The sequence below is a fragment of the Benincasa hispida genome, chromosome 11 (assembly GCF_009727055.1).
Source record: "Benincasa hispida cultivar B227 chromosome 11, ASM972705v1, whole genome shotgun sequence".
Taxonomy (NCBI): Eukaryota; Viridiplantae; Streptophyta; class Magnoliopsida; order Cucurbitales; family Cucurbitaceae; genus Benincasa; species Benincasa hispida.
In genome coordinates, this window is record NC_052359.1 from 28,656,098 (window position 1) to 28,676,626 (window position 20,529).

At 30.1% G+C, this 20,529-nt stretch overlaps 1 protein-coding gene across 1 annotated transcript; it reads left to right on the forward strand.

Annotated features, from left to right (window-relative positions):
* Window positions 1-8,681: 8,681 nt before the first annotated feature.
* On the forward strand, window positions 8,682-14,802 carry LOC120090471 (protein STICHEL). Its single transcript, XM_039048165.1, has 6 exons — window positions 8,682-11,473; window positions 11,587-11,806; window positions 12,462-13,025; window positions 13,372-14,074; window positions 14,268-14,349; window positions 14,442-14,802. Exons 1-6 carry the CDS (start codon window positions 9,338-9,340, stop codon window positions 14,541-14,543), a joined length of 3,807 nt encoding a protein of 1,268 aa, XP_038904093.1. The 5' UTR covers window positions 8,682-9,337; the 3' UTR covers window positions 14,544-14,802.
* Window positions 14,803-20,529: the final 5,727 nt, after the last annotated feature.

Sequence of the window (20,529 nt, forward strand, 5' to 3'; positions counted from 1 at the left end):
TTTTTAATTTTTAAAACCATTTTTATCATGTGGAATTAACAGTTTTTGTTCAAATACTAATAGTTAAAGTATTTTTTAAACAAAATTTTAACAATTTTCATCCAAAACTAATGGCAAGGATATTTTTGTGAACTCTTTTTGAAAGTTTAAGGATAGTTATGAAACATTTGAAACTTCGGGAACATTTTTTTACATAAAGTGTAAAGTTCAGGGACATTTTTTATAATTAACCTGATTTTTTTAGTATAATTATTTTAAATGATAAAACTGTTGAAAATATTTTCAGATATAACAAAATGTCATTGTCTATCTATGATAGATAGTGATAGACACTGATAGACATCTATCAATGATATATGATAATAGTCTATTAGTATTTATTATCAATAGATAGTAACATTTTGTTATATTTATAAATAAATTTTTTATTTTGCTATATTTGAAAATAGTCATTTTTTTAATCTAAATGTTAATTTAAACAATCTTTTGTTTGTTTATTTTAGATAAGTTTTGTGTTTATGTATTGATACATAAATTAACATTAGTAATATATAAAAGAAATTGATGGCAAAACTTAATGAAATATTGCAACTTTCTATATTCTGCAAACTATTTTAAAAATAGAATAATGTTCGTAGATTTTCAAACTATGGAACTATTATAAGTTTTATTTCAAAATTTCATTTAAAAAAAAAAAACATTATACAAATCTTTTTTTAAAAAAAAATATAAGAATATTTAAACATAATAAATATGCAATAATATTCCTTTAAAATTGTAGAGTAAATTAAACAAACCCCTAGTTTTGTTTTTGTTTTTTTTTTTTTTTTCTTTTTCCAACAAAGGTTTATACTTATATCAGACCACCCTTAATAATTCTAAAAAAAGAGCTTCAATAATATTTTTTCAATAATAAATATTAATTTTAATAAGGTGCAAACAAGAAGGAAAAAAAATCTTGTATTACGATAAATATTAAAAAATAGGTAATGCAGAAGTATCTCTTTATTCACAACAATGAATTCTCAACTCACCTCAAAGTTATATTTTCTTCATACTTTCCAACAATATATTTGTAAATAACACTTGCTTTTGAAACTTTAATTATCTTGAAAATGTTTCACATATTAGTATATTCTTTATCCCACCTACAAATTTACGATAATATATTTAATTGAACAAATTAAATAAGTGTTATTTAATTAATTACAAAAATATATATATATATTAGAAAAAAGTGAAAATGATATTTAAATTGAGGGAATCGAGATGGGAATAAGGGTGAGAATAGATAAGAGATAAACATCCCTTGTTTGGTACAAGTTTTATAGCTTTAGGTATAATAAACGATTTCCATGCATCTATTACACCCATGAATCATACCCATAAAAAGAGTAGATTTTCTTCCTACACACTCTCTCATCTTTATTCTTTTATTTTATATATTATTAAAATTAATTAAATTTAAATTTAATTATTATATGAAATATAAATTTTATATTTTATAAAAATTATATTAAATTTATATATTATGGTATATATATAATAAATAATTTAGGAAAATTTTTACCAATAGAAAAAATGTGATTTACAAAAATAACAAAAAAAAAAAAAAAAACTAATAGACACGGATAGATTTCTTTCAATTTCTTGATAGACTTCTATCCACCTCTATCAAATAAGATTAAATTTGCTATATGGGAAATATATATATATATATATATATTTTTGAAAATCTCCCAATAATTTAATATATACTTAGTTTTTTATTTTAGTATACTAAATTAGTATATATACATATATATGCCTAGGCTTATTTTTCAATAAATTGTAGAGAATCGATGTAATAAAATTATGTAGTTAGTTGATATAATATAAATTATTTTTTAATAATTATAATTAGTTTATCATTGATTTATTTAGAATTTAATAATTGTTTTATAAATTAATACATCATAATTATATAATTTCATCAAATGATCCCGTCAAATTATGCCATCAATAACTTTAATTATAAACTACTCATGTTACCAATACTTATATTAATTAATATTATTATTTGATTAATAATTATTTTTTTATCAATTAAATCTATTAATAAGTTCTCCTTTTTATTTTTGTTTTTTATACTTTCCAACCATTTTTGTTAGTAACACTTGCCAATTATTTTGAGTATTTTAGATCACATATTTACAAATAAAATATTCTACACTACACCTGCAAATTTTCAACAATATATTTACTTTAGCAAACTTAAAAGTAAACAAATTATTATAATTTTCCACGTCACCCTCTGTAAATTTAGGAATTAAATAAAAACAATATAATAACAATCTAAAAATGAATTAAAGGAAATATTTAAAATTACGAAATTAGAGTTTGAACATAATAGTCTTAAAATGATCGTTCAACTATGCAATTTTTAAAAATAGCATGATATAATATGATAACTTTTCCTATCAATCAAACTTTATATATATATAATTTATATAATATATATATAATTATATATTATATATATATATATATATATCAAAACGAGCATAATTCAATGATATCCGCTATATAATTAACGATTAAGAGATTTGTGATTTGATTTCCTTCGATCCCACTTTAAAAAAGCTTGTAAAGTTTGTGTGTGCGTGCTATGTGCGTAGCGTGTATAGAACTAAACATTTATCTTGTTATTTTATTATATAGATTTAAATTTTCACTTTTGTAAGATGTAATATTACGAAAAATATGTTTAATTAACTCAGAATCACTACTTTTAAAAATAATAAGGGGTTATTTGACCGAAAGTCCACCGATGGAATGAAGATAAAAGATTTGATTTTTTGTTTTTGTTTTTTTATATAGATTTAAATTTTCCCTCTCATAAGATGTAATATTACCAAAAAAAAAAAAAAAAAAAAAAAAAAAAAAAAAAACAACAATGTGTTTAATTAATTGGGAATCACTCATTTTGAAAATAGTAAGGGGTTATTTGATCGAAAATCCAACCATGGAATGAAGATAAAAGATTTTATTTTTTGTTTTTGTTTTTCTTTAAGATTAGATTTTGTGTTTAAGTTTTTTTCAAAATATGTAATTGTTTGACAAAAATTCCAAAGATGAAATAAAAAAAAATTGATTTTTTCTTTTTGTTGAAAGATCATATTTTTTATTCAAATTTGTTTCAAAATATATAAAATCTAAAATTGTTTCGACAGAAAATCCAATTATAGAATGAAGATTTGATTTGTTTTTGTTAAAATATTAGATTTTGTATTCAAGTTTGTTTCAAACTAGATTAAGTTTTTTTAGATGGTGTATTTTCATTTTCTTCTAATTATATTTTTTAATTTTTACTTTTTATTTCCTAGTAATTAGATTATATATAAATATATATATCATGCCAATTTAGATTATCTATTTTTATTATTTTGTTTTGTAAAATAGCTTCTATAAAAATTTGTTGTGAACTAATTTACGTATTTTTAATATTTATACATTATTGAAAAAGTATCGATAGGATAGTTTTTAACTAAAATTTTATTATTCTTTGAAACATTTAGAAGGTAAATTTAGTATTCATATTGTTAATGTTTTGAAGCTTATTTATGAAAAATATATTTATATTATTTGTAGATATGGATCATCGTATCTTGGCATTGATGAATAATATCGTGACAATATTAATTTGTGATATATAACAAAATATTAAATTAATAAAGATAAATTTGTTGAAAAAAATAACATATAAAAATAAATTTAAATTAATAAAAAAACATGTTATATATATTTGAATTATATTAAATTAATGAAAAAATTACTTAAATAGTCGTATAAGCATTATTGGAAGACTACATAAATTTAAAACATTCTCATGTATAAATCCTACAAAACAACCACAATTATCAATAATTCTCAATCATCCATAAAACATATTCCTACGAAACAAACATGACTCTTTAAAATCCCGAACCTCTGTAATTCTAGCTATCTATAATTTTAGACATCTAAAGATTTTGGTAATCTACATTCCCAAAAAAACAAACGGCCTCATAAGGGTTACTTGGGGTATTAGGCTGAGTTCTAAAGTTTAGGGTTAACATGTTGGAGATAAGAAGTTTGTGTTTAAAGTACACTACCACGAAGATGAAGCTATTCGATGAGTGTACAAAAGAGAGAAAGATGAAAAGATAAAATTATTTGATAAATGTATAAATTTTATAGTAAAATACTATTAATATTGGTAAAATTAAGTTATTTAAAATCAATTTATGAAGTAGGTGGACCAAACATTTCATAACCATTCACTAAAATAAATAAATCAATATAGATTTTTATCTATATAGTTTGACTAAAGTAGTACATGGTACATGGAACTTGATAAGTAATTGTTGTTATTATTATTAATATTATTTCTTACTTTGAGATAATTGAAATATTGAAATAGGTACATATAAGTTAAAAGTTATTGGCGTGTGTGTATTAATTATTTTAAAGTAGTTTACCTATAATAGTGGGAATGAAAAAGAAAAGGAATTTATCCAATAATAATAATAATTAAAAGACGGTTTCCACAAAAAAAAAAAAAAAAGAAAAAAAAAAGAAAAAAAAAAAGAAAAAAGGACGACGATTATAGAAGTAAATAAATGAATAAATGATCTAATTTCAGCTGTATATTTACTAAATTACTTCCAAATGAACCACAAAAGAAACCATTTGTGGAGAAATGGGGTTTTCCTTGAAAAGGTAAAACATTTAAAATTCTACCAATTAATAATTTTTTATTCCTCCACAAAAGTAGTTTTAAAATATGAAGTTAACATTTTTTTCAGAGGGAAAGATTATATTCGTTGAGATGCAAAGTTATTTAGTCTATACTAAAATTAGGAAATCTATATATATGAAATCACGGGTATATAGTGCAATTTTTTATAATATGAACGAGTATGTTTTTCAAGTGGTTATTTTTGTTTAACCCTTCAATTGCACATATATCTTTCTAAAATTTTAACATTCGATCGAGATATTGACTTGAAACTTTCACATGTATTTTACAATTTTTTAGAGGTAACTATTAGCATTGTACTTGAGATAAACAAAATATTCTTACAAACAATCAAATTACAATATATTTTTACATTAGTGAAATATATGAGTGTAATATGTATAAAAAAAAGTAGGTCATCAAAGGGCGTAAGGCTTTTTATGGCATCCTATGTCAAATTATAAGTTAGAGTTTATTATGCATGTATGATGGTGTTGAGAATGTGGAAGTCCTAAATTAGTTAGATAAATTGATGATGGTGTTGAGCTTTTGAATAGGTGGTGGAATGTTTTTCAAAAATTCATTTGCATTTAAACATTTTTTTAATAACTATTTAAAATAAAAATACAAATGTATTTTGTTACATTTTCTCAAAAGTGTTTTTATACACAAGTTTGTTTGGTTTAGCTATATGCTTAAAGTATTTTTGTTAATGTTAAATTACTATATAAGACGACTATTGAAAGAATCGAATTCCTAAGTGAAGTGTGTGAACGTGTGTGCTTTTGAAATTCGTTTTGGGAATGGTGAAAATACAGAGGAAACATATAGAATTGTATAGGATAAATATACGTATAAATAAACATGTTGTACAGAGGAATAGATGGATTAGAGGAATTGACCCTTGAAGACAATTTTTAATGTTTTCCTCTCGAAACTCCCACTTCACGAACTCAACGTACAATGAATTTCTCCCTCAAACAAACACTAACAAATACACAACCACCAAGTCTTCCTTGCTATTCTTTGAAATAAGAATCGAAGGAGTTGTGGGATTTTCGATTTTGGTAAGGGAAAGAGTAAATGAGAGAGGGATTGCTTGATAGAATTTTTGCAGAAGAACTTTTCTTCTACGATGGGATCACTAATCTTCGAATTTCCGGCTCACAAACAAAGCACCTACCTCGGGCCCAGGACTGTTCGCCGCTGCGCATCTTCGCCGACTACCTTTGATGGTTCGTGGTTGAACTAGGCAATAAGGGATATTTGAACTAGAAATGATGAAATGAGAGTTGCATTTATGCTTGTTCGCCGCTAGTTGTTGTTCGTCTTCTTTAGAAAGCCATACACGACTTTCAACATCATCAGTCACTGAAGCACTTTTCAAACTATATGAAACAGCCTCTTTATACTTGAGATTCAGAGTCACGAATATGACATAAAATTTTATGTTACACGTGAGAGGGGAAAGGAGATAACTCCCCTCAATCTTATGTTAACTCCCTTGCTAACTACAAGAGAGTTAACTTTTATATTTATTTTAATATTAAATCAAATCTTATTTAATTAAATTAAATTAATATTGATTAATTCAATTAATTAATATCAATTAACTAAATATTGTATATATAATTAATGTCACATTTGAATAATATTCAAATGTATTCCTCTCATATACTATATTATATGAATCTCATTCACATTAAACTTAACCTATTATTACTATTTGAATCTCATTCAAATACATTATTCTCTCATATGATCTATAGTTTTAATATGAATCGTATTCATACGAATTTAACTTATAGTTTTATACGAATCTCATTCATGTAAATAATATTGGAATCATATTTTAATATTTATTTCTCTCATATATAGTATTAATTATAAATCATTTATAAGCATCTGATACAATTAATTTCATTATTTAATTTGAATAATTTAAATTAATCTAAAATTAATTTATTCTTATTTTTACCCTAGCAAGAGCATCTAATGAACCTATAGATTGGAAGCTCCAATGGTTTGTGATTAATTAATTAAACTATTTAATTAAATTAACCAACATTCATTAACTGTAGGTTACTCCATTAATTAAACTCTTCATACTACATATATATCTTTGTGTTTATGGATATAATCAATCAACAGTAAGTTGACCCTTCACGAATCACTCATAATTACATCTGGGTTAAATTATCGTTTACCCCAATAGTGGACCGTATTCGTAGTGTCACTAGGATAAGGTGTCTAACCTTATGCATCTACTACAGACCATTTACGCTATCACTTAAACATGATCTACTTATATGTCTCTACATACATATTTAAGCTACAGAAGATAACCTTGGATGTTAGTTATTGATTTGTGGGTTAATGCTACTAAATGTCGAATAAAACATTTCATATTTTATCAAATAAATAAAATTGTTTATACATTACAATTACAAACTACAAGATTCACAAGATTTAGGGTATCAACCCTAACAAATTTAGGGCATATATCCCAACAACTATCAAATACTATAAACTAATAATTTTGATTTCGTATTTGGAAATACTTTCATCAGCCAATTTTTTTTTTTCAAGAGTATATAGCCAATTGAGTTGGTCATTAGAGTTGTTGGAGATGTTCGATGGAGTTAGTCAGTAGAGGTGATCGTCGAAGTTGATTGTTAGAGGTGGTAGTTGTGCACAGTTGGACATCAAAGGTGGTTGTTGGAAATGATTTTTTCGGAGGTGGTTGTTGGAAATGATTTTTTCGGAGGTGGTTGTTTGAGTTTAGTCGCTGAAGGTGGTTATTAGAGTATGTCGCTAGAGTGAGGCAACAATAGTTACTGCCATTAGGTGTTGTCGAAGTTGGCCATGGAGATGGTCGTCAGAGCATGTCGCGTGACGATGATTGTCACTAGAGTTGGTCGTCGTCGGTGATTGATAGGTAGAGTCATTGAAAATATTGGAAGGAGGGAGAGACAAAGAAGAGAAAATTGAGTTATTTGATAAATGTACAAACTTCAATAATAAATATTATTGAAGATAATAAAATTGAATTTTTTAACATTGTCTTGTGAAATCGAGAAATTCATTCTTGTTACGCTAACTCATGCAAAGAGACCAATAAATAAAAACACATGCATATATATAAATTCATATGTAAAGTAGGAAACTTTTCTTTTTAGGAACTACGTAAAGTTGGAAATCTGAATTTACAATTCTTTAAAAGAAAAAAAAAAAGACATTGAACTTTATTTTTGTGGTGATAAATAATAAAATGAGAGGTTTCTTTTTTTCTTTTCTTTTTTTTTTTTGAATACATATAATGAGTGGTTAATATACCTCTTTTCATTATGAATTAAAATAGTTTTACTACTATGTACATTAAAAAAATCATCATAGGCACATACACATTCTCATTTTTTTTAATGGCCATTATTTGAACCCTTTGTCTATTGTAACATTTAAAATAAAAAAACAAAAAAAAAAAAAAACTATTTTGAGTTAGAATTTTACATTAATCACGAATTTAATAATATGTTGAAATAAACACGAGAAGTTATAACATTTGAGATTATAATTCTTAAGTATAAACAAATTAAAGTAAATTTAGACATAATATACGAAGAGATTTGTAATTTAGATTCTTTACCTATATTATACTAAAAAAAAGTCTTGAGTCTAATATACAGTTGAGCAAACTTCATCAACTTTTGAAGTAATTTTTAAATTACACAAACATAATTTAGTGTGATGATTTATTATGATCCAAAAAAGAAAGATTGCAAAAATGATGGAAAGAATAGGAAAATGGGGCATTCCAATAAATCCTGAAATTAGAAATAATTACAACATAGAAATGTGCAATGTTCTTGATCCAATCCAATCATATAATATAATTAAAAGGGTCAATTCCTAAATTCACATCTTAATTTGGTTTGGGATTTCTTTTATTGCTTTGTCAAATCAATAATTGAATTGAATTGAAATTGTTTCTCCTCCTTTTTCATTTCCCCCCTACTTTGCTCCTTTTTGTATCAATCAAAATCAATGGCGGATGGCAAAGGAAAAAGGGAAATGGCAGTTCTTTATTGACTCAAATTTTGGCTTAAATCACAAATCAAACGCCATTGTTGCAGACAAAGAACTAGAGAGAGAAATCAATCAACCCCACCGTGTTTGGAGGGAGTTTCCATCTTCGATTTCTTCAAATTTTTTTAGTTTCTCGAAATTTATGTTCAGAGGCTCATTCTTGAAGCGCCAAGCTCAAAACCCTAAAACTCAGAGCAACATTTTCCTTCCCACTCTCTCTGTTCTTGTATATCTCTGTCAGATCTCTGTTATTTTCAAGTTATTTTCTTCCGTATATCATTTGGGTTACTGATCGTATTCTTATTTGTATAAGCATTTTGTGTTGGTTTCTGTTTTTGTTTGATTCTTTTCTTCTTCTGTTGTTGTTATTCTACTACTTCTTAACATGTTTGATTGATGAAGTGAGAATGTGAGAGTGATCATGCCATTGTAAATGGTTCCGAGTTCGTTCTGCTGCTAATCTGTGCTTCGAGTTCAACGAACTGAGTGGTAATGGCGGAAGTTCGAGTTTCTGATCCTAGTAAGCTCCACTTGAAAAAGGAGCTTACTCAAATCCGGAAGGCTGCTCGTGTTTTGAGGGATCCTGGTACTACATCGTCTTGGAAGTCTCCGCTTAGCTCCTCTAGATCTGTAATGGCTGCTGCAACTGCAGTAGCGGCCGGAGCCGGAGGGTCTTCTTCTTTGAACAAGAACTTGGAATGTGAAACCAGGAGGTATAGTGGTCAATCCCAACTGGACGCCATTGTTCCTCTACGAAACGAAAATCGGAATCCTAAGGACAAGAAGATATATCTCTACAACTGGAAGAGCCATAAATCATCAAGCGAAAAGAGTGCAACTCTTCAGAACGAAGATCGTGATGGCAACGACGATGCTAACGATGGGTCTTACTCAGTTCCAGGGGTCAGTCTTGATGGTAGCTTGAGTGACGCTCGAAATGGAGGCGACTCGAAGAGCGATACCTACTTGGGAGATCTCTGTTCTTCAATGGTTTTCAGGTGCGGTGATGCAAATCTCGTTTCATACAGTGGACCGTCGGCCAAACGGGCTTCTGCATTCAAGAAGAAGAGTAAGAAGCATTGTTCCCATTTAGATGTTTTGTCTAGACATCAACAAAAGGGTCCTCTTCTGGGTAGGAAAATGCTTGAGGGCCATCCTTCGTTGTCTATTAATTTCAGCCAGGATGACTCGATCGAGCAGTCTGATGATACCGAAGATTACTCTAATTCAGAGGATTTCAGACGATATTCTGCGGCGTCTCCTTTACTATTGAAGCTGAAGCACAAAAGTTTCCACCCGTCTTCTAAGTTACTGAGAAACAGTCGAAAAGAGGACTCTTCTTATTCTTATAGCACCCCAGCATTATCTACTAGTTCTTATAATAGGTATGTTAATCGCAATCCAAGTACTGTTGGGTCTTGGGATGGCACCACAACTTCGATTAATGATGCGGATGACGAAGTGGATGGTCGGTTAGATTTTCCTGGTCGTCAGGGTTGTGGTATTCCGTGCTATTGGTCAAAGAGGACACCAAAGCATAGAGGAATTTGTGGAAGCTGTTGCTCTCCTTCACTTTCTGATACCTTGAGAAGGAAGGGAAGTAGCATTTTGTTTGGTAGTCAGTCAATTTATTCTAGGCGCAAATCAATAAATTCCAGTAAACGAAGATTTGCTTCAGGGAGTGCTCGAGGGGTCCTCCCATTGCTTACTAACAGTGCAGATGGGGGAGTTGGTTCGTCAATTGGAACTGGGAGGAGCGATGATGAATTGTCTACTAACTTTGGGGAGCTTGATTTGGAGGCTTTGAGTAGATTAGATGGAAGAAGATGGTCATCTAGTTGTAGGAGCCACGAAGGGCTAGAAATTGTTGCTTTGAATGGGGAAGTAGAGGAGGGAGGTACGCCAGAAAGTACTAGAAGTTTCAGTCAGAAGTATAGGCCAATGTTCTTCAATGAACTTATAGGGCAGAATATAGTGGTGCAGTCACTTATAAATGCTATTTCAAGGGGTCGTATTGCTCCTGTTTATCTTTTCCAAGGTCCCCGGGGTACTGGAAAAACAGCAGCAGCAAGGATTTTTGCTGCTGCATTGAATTGCTTGGCTCCTGAGGAAAATAAGCCATGTGGGTACTGCAGAGAATGCACTGATTTCATGGCTGGCAAACAAAAGGATCTCTTGGAAGTTGATGGAACAAACAAGAAGGGAATAGATAGAATTAGATACCAATTAAAAAAGCTATCATCTGGGCAATCTTCTGCCTTCTTGAGATACAAAGTTTTTCTCATTGATGAGTGTCATCTGTTGCCCTCGAAGGCATGGCTCGCATTTCTCAAATTTTTTGAAGAACCTCCCCAACGTGTTGTCTTCATATTTATAACTACTGATCTTGACAGTGTACCCCGTACCATTCAATCAAGGTGTCAGAAGTACCTATTTAACAAAATAAAAGATTGTGACATGGTGGAAAGACTGAAAAGAATTTCTGCAGAAGAAAACCTTGATGTTGATTTGGATGCTTTGGACTTGATAGCTATGAATGCTGATGGTTCACTTAGAGACGCTGAAACTATGTTGGAACAGTTGAGTTTGTTAGGGAAAAGGATAACGACGTCTCTGGTTAATGAACTGGTGAGCTCAGTCCCGCTTCTTTGCTTTCGCATTCATGTTACCAGATTCGGTTTGATTCTTTTTGTTGTTTAAAATAGTGCGTCATATTTATCGTGTTCTTTCTTCTTTCATAGGTTGGCATCGTTTCTGATGAAAAATTGCTTGAGCTTTTAGCATTAGCAATGTCATCAAATACTGCCGAAACAGTTAAAAGAGCAAGAGAGTTGATGGACTCTGGGGTTGATCCGCTAGTTTTGATGTCTCAACTTGCCAGCCTGATTATGGACATTATTGCTGGAACATACAACATTATTGATACTAAGGACAATGCCTCAATATTTGGTGGACGCAGTTGTGAGTATGAATCTCTTTAATTTTCAATTTACAGCAACCAATCTTATACACCATTTTCTGGTGTCGCCAAATCAGAATTGTATGTCCTAATGTTCTGATGTCACGGGTCATAAAGCTTGTACACAAGGATCCTACTTTTTAGATTGTCCTTGTATTTTCACACCATTGAATGGTCGATCAGTTTTTAACATGAATTTCCCTTTCTTTCCGATAATCAAGATTGCTTATTCAACTTATAGCCTCTTGGTGGTGTCATACTTGCAATCAGTTCTTTTGTAATTATCCAATTGTGTTGATTCATAACAATTGGAAAAAGTTCTTTTGGGAGGGGGTTCTCTCTTCCCCATGCCTCTAGGTTTTTCGTTTGGCTTATGCACGTTTCATATTAGAAAAATGAAGATTGCTTTATTCATCCGTAAATGCTATTGGCGTAGGATTTTTTCACATATTTATATGATTATTAACTGTTCAATGATCGTTTAAATTAGATCAGCCCTATTACTGAAGATGACGTCCTAAGAAGTGAAACAAATTTCCTTCTTGCTAATATTGATCTAGGAAATTAGGTACCACAGACGTTGTGGAGATTTTTCTATTTTTTAATTTTTTTTTAGTGACTTGTGAATTGACGTTGTATCTTTGGGCTTCCCTTCAGTGACCGAAACAGAAGTGGAAAGATTAAAGCATGCTCTGAAGTTTCTTTCAGAGGCTGAAAAGCAGTTGAGAGTTTCCAGTGAGCGTTCAACCTGGTTCACAGCAACTCTGTTGCAACTTGGTTCCATTTCTTCTCCAGATTTCACTCAAACAGGCAGCAGTAGAAGACAGAGCTGCAAGACAACTGATGATGATCCATCAAGTACCTCAAATGGGACAATTGCCTACAAACAAAAGTCATTTGCTCAACTTATGCCTCCAAAGTCAGGTTCGCCTGCATCTTTGTGCAACCTGAAAAATGGTAATTATAATAATCAAGCGGATCTATTGCCAATGGTTGATAATTTAAGTTACAACTCCAAGCCCGCACATAAACAGTTCATCGAGGGTAAAGACTTGTCTTTTTCACGTGAAGATGCAACTCTTAGAAATATGGTTTTCAGATGCAAAAACTCAGAAAAGTTGGATAGCATCTGGGTGCATTGTATTGAAAGATGCCACTCAAAGACGTTGAGGCAGCTATTGTATGCTCATGGAAAGCTTCTGTCCATCTCAGAATCTGAAGGTAACGGCCAGATACTCATTGTAATTATGCTCATTTTCTTTGTGAATTTGAGGTCTTGCAAAGTTATCATTAGACCAAAGTCCACTTTTAAAGGCTGAAAGTATCTATTGATACGGCGTGAGGTCTCTCTGGTATTTCACCAGCATGCCACTTTAGATTATTATCTGCGGTCTTCTGGAATTGAACCTTTCCGTTCTCTCATTTGATTGGCAGTTATAATTAGTGCTGCTTTACTAGAACTGAAAGCTTAAAATTGATTGCCTTCTGAAAATTTTGCTTTTAACTGTACTATTTTTAGTCTTTATCTTGTTCCTTTATACCGCTGCTGATTTCCTTCTGCTTGCAGGTACCCTTAATGCTTACGTTGCCTTTGAGGATGTAGATATCAAATCCAGGGCTGAAAGATTTTTGAGCAGTATCACAAATTCTATGGAAATGGTTCTTAGATGCAATGTAGAAGTTAGAATCATTTTGTTACCAGATGGTGAGACTTCTATTAATGGTATGCCTGCAGCCAAATTGTCCGAAGGTGTAGAACCCGATAAAGAAAGGAAGACTTTCAATCTTAATGCAATGGAGGGCTATTCTAACCGCTCTTTGATGATGGATGCAACATATCAATCAACCTCTGATTCATCGCAGCTACCAACTGAAAGCAACAATCAAAATGATGGTTCAAGGGATAGGAGACAAGAGATCCCAATGCAGAGAATAGAATCAATTATTCGTGAACAACGGTTGGAAACTGCCTGGTTACAGGCAATGGAAAAAGGCACACCTGGATCTTTGAGTCGTTTGAAACCTGAGAAGAATCAAGTCCTGCCCCAAGATGGTTCATACTATAAAGATCAAATGGAAGACATGAATTCAACAGGGGACTCCTCTCGGAAATGGGAAGATGAACTAAACCGTGAACTTAAAGTGCTGAAGGTCAGTGATGATATAATTGCCCAGAAGGAGCAAGTCACCAGACGAGCGGACCGCTATGCCATCTCCCCAAGTATACTGCACGATGGCAGCATGGTGGGAAGTTCAAACAAGGATAACCTGTGAGTTTCTCTATATTATTATAGAATGATTAAATTTTCATGCCTTGAATTTCATTATATTTTTTTTCTTGCTAAGAGTTTAGGATGAACAAATGTAAATTATGATTTTTTTCATGAATATTTGCATTGGAGTATCGTCCAAGTTTATCATAAGTGATCACTACTCTTAATTTTAAGAACATTTATGCCCCAGGGGATATGAGTCAAGTTCAGCAGCTGGCGGGTGCAGTGGATTGTTCTGCTGGAATAACAGTAAACCCCCTAAAAGGGGAAAGGTACTTTTCATAATCCAGTTTTCCTTGTAAACATTTGCTTTGATATTGAGTTGGAAGTCATGGATGAATGAGTTTCTGTTGGTGATGAGCAGGTAAGAGCGAACCATGTTCGGTCGCGCAACGGAAGATTTTCACTATTTGGAGAGTGTGGGAAGTCGAGGAACTCAGGGAGCCGATTTAGAAGACAAACATGATTGTAATATCTCTTCCAAGTCTCAGTTATACTGGTTTTTTGTCTGTAATTTTGTGTTCTTTAGTACCATTCTTTATATGGTCATGGATGGAGGGAAGTAGTTAATGTAAAGTTCTCATTAATGTGGGTGAAGTTGTTATGTCTATAAGCCTCATCCTGATTTAATTGAACCAATAAATGGTTAGTAATGAACATTGGAATGTCTAATTGGGGGAAGCTTTGGCTCCAAATACAATTCAAGTCCATTTTCATTTTTCAATTTCCATGTCCTTTTTTGACTTATTTGTAAAGAATCCCAATCTATCACTATCTTAAAAGTTTGTATACTCTTTCTGTTTGGTTAGAAATAGAAATTTTAAAAATCTAGAACTCCACCTTTAAAGAATGGCCTTTTACTTTTTTAGAAACTATACTTCTCAAAAGTAAATTTTTTGCCTCTTGGGGGAAAAATGTTGGGCAACTACAATTGTGCTCATAAAAGTTTTGACCTTTTAAATAAAAAAGATTGAATCGATCTTTTTGGGAAGAATATTTAACAAACAAAAACAAAAATGATTTTTTTAATATTTTATCTCATTTGAAAAATTGGTAGATTTTTTCCATACAAAGCCATGTGAAATCTTTCACACAACTGGCAAGAACCAGAAGCAATTTTGTCCTTATGAAGAAGCAAATCTACTATCTTAGATTTTTTTTCAGGCCATTTTCTGAAAATGTTTTTATAAGCTATTTTTGTAAATAAAAAAAAATATTTATTTATTGTACTTTGAGGAAGCAATCATTTGGAGAAAGATGTAGCAACCGCCAACCAGCAAATATATTTTCACAAAAAAGAAAAAGAATTTTGTAGTAAATATGATCATTCTTGTTGAAACAAATTCGGAGCAAGAACTTAACATCACCATTGAGAAAGGAAAAAGTAATTAATACTAACCATGGTTACTTTTATGCTAAAATGAGCATAGCTCAACAACATAAAGTTTGCATCATCAACTTTGAGATCAGAAGCTCGATTTCTACACTTCACATAATAATAATAATAATAATAATAATATTAACAAGAAGAAGAAGGTCAAATATCAATTTTTACCCGTAAACTTTGGGCGTTGTATCAATTTAAACCCTAAATTAATAGTTGCATCAATTTAAACTCTGAACTTTGGAGTTAGTAACAATTTAAACCTCAAACTAATAATATTATCAATTTAAAACTGTACTTTCATAAGTATATCAATTTAAACTCCGAACTTTGGAGTTAGTAACAATTTAAACCTCAAATTAATAATTGTATCAATTTAAAACTGTACTTTCATAAGTATATCAATTTAAACTCCGAAGTTTCATAAGTATATCAATTTAAACCCTAAATTTTCATAAACATATCCAAATAAAACGAGAGTTTAAATTGACACACTTGTGAAATTTTCAGGTTTAAATTGATACACTTATGAAAGTTCAGAGTTTAAATTGATACAATTGTTAGTTTAGAGTTTAAATTGATACAACCTCCAAACTTCATGAGTGTAAATTGATATTTGCCCCAAATAATAATAATAATAATAGTAAGAAGAGTTGTTTTCAAATATATAAAAATGAACTAAAATATTTTTAAATATAGCAAAATGTTACTGTCTATTAGTGATAGACACTAATAATCACTGATAGACAGTGATATTTTGCTATATTTGAAAATATAGACATTGGTAGCACTGATATATAGCGACATTTTGTTATATTTGAAAATATTTTCAGCAGTTTTTTCATTTAAAACAAATTTTCTAATAATACTAATAAATCAATAGTCTTTCTTAAGAAATTGATTATTTTCAAATTGAACCGCATTGTAAAAAGTAATTAAATTACAACTTTAGTCTCTAAACATTTAAAGAATATGCCATTTTTCTTAAACTTTAAAAAGTATTTAACCGTCCCTAAATTTTCAAATTTGTGTTTAATAGATTTATAAACTTTAAAAATATCTAATAACTCTCTGAACTATCATTTTTGTGTCTAATAAATCTATGAATTTTAAAAAATGTCAAATAGATCAAAGTACCTATTCCACACAATTGAAAATGTAAATGCAAATTTCTCTTGCAAACATAAAATTGAAAATTTAAAGATATATTAAACACTTTTTAGTGTTTAGAAACTTATTAAACAAAAATGTGAGAGTTTATTGGTCTATTACACTTTTTAAATTTCAAGGATCAAATAGATATGAACTTAAAAGTTCAGAGACTAAATTTATAATTTAGTTTAGATTGAATCATATGTAATTTGCCTCAACGGAGTAGATTCAACACCGATGCCTTAAAGCATTGTTGCTTTTAGGTTAAGCTACCCAACTTTCAATAGTCAAGTCCATGACCTAATTCTTGAACTTATTCATTTGATCAAAATTTGGTTCGATCTTAGAATCGTGGTTGGGACAGCTTATTGAATTAGTACATTAAGTACTACTTATTTAAGGAAATTAGACGGTATAGCAAAGTTGGACGTTTGTTTTGGAAGAATGTCAAAAACTTCAAATAGTTGACTTAGTATATATATTATTAGGTTTCCTCAGTGTTCAATCCCCGCCTGTGTCCCAAGTTCAGCCTTCACTGGCAGTTAATTTTTCTTTTCTTCTTAAATATTTTCCCTTTTCAGGGGTCTGGTTTATAATTACAATGGATAACATTTTAAGACTAATAATTAAGTATATACTAATATTTTTAAAGAATTATAAATATAACAAAATTTATCAATGATAAATTTTAAAAGTTGATCTAATTTTTGCTATATTTACCAATTTTGTATTATGCTATATTTACAAATTAATTGGTTGCTATATTTGTAGCTGCCTAATTTTTATTTTATATATATGTTATTGTATCTTTCATTTGTTAAAAATGGCAGAAACTTAATTCTATTTAAATTTGAATTTTTGTGTATTTTGCTTTTCTAAGTTTTTATTTTTTTTAATATAATTTAATTATATACATTTAGATATTATTTTAAAAATTATTTTTAAATATAGGAAAATGAGTCAACTTATTCACAAATATGGTAAAATGTTAGTGACAGACACTGATAGAGATCTATCGGTGTCTATCACCGACATTGATAGTGTATATCATCGATAAACAGTGACATTTTACTATATTTGAAAATACTTCCAGCAATTTCATCTTTTAGAACAATTACCCTTACTTTAATTAATTAATTAATTAATATTATTTTTATTACTTTTTTACATTTCAAAATTTTATTTCTATTTTAATTTTTTTCACATATATACACGTATACAGTTACATAAATATTGTTTAATCTTTAGTAAATTAGTTTACGAAAATCAATTGTGTAGAAAACTTAGTTCTATTTTTTAAAACATTGATATATATTTTAAGTCTCATTCTAGTTGAATAATCTTGTAAAGGCTTGTTATGATTTTGTAACTAATTTTACTTGATCTAGATATTATGGACCCGTTTGGACCCGTTTGGATTAATCAGAGAAAAAAAGTTTTTCAAACAATACATTATTTAATCTTTTTTGATAAAAAAATTATTTAAAATACTCTTTAAAAGTATGTCAAAAGCTATTTGAGTGGTTGCTAAACATTTCAATTTTTTCTAAAATAACTTATTTTCAAAATTAAACACTTAAAAAGTTAAACCAGACACACCCTATATATCAATTGCCAAAGTGAATTTTTAAGTCGTTGGTAATGGCATGACCTTCGACCTAAGAGGTCGGAGGTCAATCCCTCATCCTGCAGTTGCCCTATTAAAAACTAGGGTTGGTTGCACAAATAACAACCAGGTCTAAAATAATAAAAGATGTAACACAAGGATAAACATATTAGGGATATGACACAAAATTTAGGGCTAGACATCACTAATAGTAGCTATCAGTGATAGCCATATTGGTAAAAGATGCAGCCCACCGTTTGACGTGCGCTTCTTGTTCTGATTTTCTCAAATTGAAAGCTATAACTAATAGCTGCTATCAACAATAGCTTTCGAGCTATCAATGATAGCTTTCAATTTGAGAAATATTATTACACCCTTGAAATATTAGCTTTCAATTTGCTATAAGTTATCAGTGGCTATCATTGATATGTTTTCATCAATTAGAATCAACCTTGGAATATTAACACTTAAGGCTACTAGTGACTATCAATGATAGACTTTTATAAGTAGATCAACTTTGAAAGGAAACTTCAACTTTCAGAGATTAACATTTAAAGCTATAAGTGATAGAAGTCTATCAATGAGAGGTTTATAAGTGACTATCACTGATATCTACCTAAGCCTTATCACCAATATCATTCATTTAATTGATAGATATATATCTAAGTCATATCACTAATATACAGATATCACTGATAGCTTGCTATCACCAATAACTTTTATCAGTAGCTATTACTGATAGACTTTCATTAAATGGAACCGGTTTTGAAAAATTAACACTTAAAACTATCAATGACTATCAATGATAGACTTTCATCAATATCAATCAATTTTGAAAGATTGACATTTTGAGCTATCAATGATAGAAAGATATCAGTGACTATTAGTCATAGACTTTTAGTGGTTATCAACTTTGAAAGATTAAGTTATCTGCGATATAAAACTATCAGTGGCTATTACTAATAGATTTTTATCAGTGACTAACAACTTTGAAAGATTAATACTCAAAGCTATCCGTGGCAATCACTCTATCTATCATGACTATAATTTAGACTTCTATAAGTGACTATCAACTTTAAAAGGAAACCATCAACTTTCAAAGATTAACACGTAAAGCTATAAGTGATAGAAGTTTATCAATTATGAGAAGTCTATAAGTGAGTATCATTGATATCTGCCTAAGTCATATAATTGATATCATTAGTATCATCGATATCATTGATATCTACCTAAGTTATAACATTGATATCATTGATATCATCAATATATGAATATTCACCTAAGTTCTATCACCGATATCACTGATATCACTTATATCGTGGTTGGTACAACTTCTATCACGATAATACTCCATCAGAGATAACTTCTACCATTCATTTTTATCATTAAATAACATGCTACTGTTGATAGCTTCTATAACTGATAACATGCTATTAATAATAACTTCTAGGCATCCCACTTACACTTTAGTTCAAGATTCAACTATTAATTAAATCTACTAAGTTGACTATCAATGATATTAATTTTGAAAGAAAATCATCAAAGATTATGCCAACAATGATAGAAAATATTAATGGCTATTAGTGATAGACTTTCATTAGTGACTATCAATTTTGAAAGATTGACACTTAAAGCTATCAATGGCTAATATTGAGAAACTTTTATCATAACTATCAATGATAGACTTTTATCACTAATAGACTTCTATCACTGATATCTACCTAAGTTTGATATCACTGATACACACTACAAGAAAAACGGGAACTCCCGACGCCATTTTAATGCGTCGGGAGTTAGGTCGTCGGGAGAGATGATCTCTTCCAACGAAGTAAATGACCGTCGGGCGGCGTCGGGAGAGGGGTCTGGTTTAAACCAGACCCCTTCTTCTTCCTCACTCCCCCAAAATTTTTTATCTCTACCTCTAAAAAAACCCTACCCCCCTCCTCCGTCGTCCCCCTTCACACCCGCTGCCCCATTTTCCTTCTTCCCTTCACGCCTCCGCCACTCCCCCTATCGCCGCCCCTCTTCACGCCTGCACCGCTGCCTCCCTTCCCCCTTTGCGCCACCGTCCGCCGCTGCCTTCCCCCTTCATTGCTTGCAAATTTGTTGTTTATTTTCAAGCTTTCACCAAGGTTCGTGCACATCCATTTCATTTATTTTCTCTTATTTTGTATCTTAATTTAAACCATTGTTTTTAATTTCTAGCATGTTGGTAATGTTTAATTTTTAGCATGTTACTAATGTTGGTAATTAAGGTTGCTTAATGTTTAATTTCTAGCATGTTGGTAATCTAATGTAAATTATGAATTA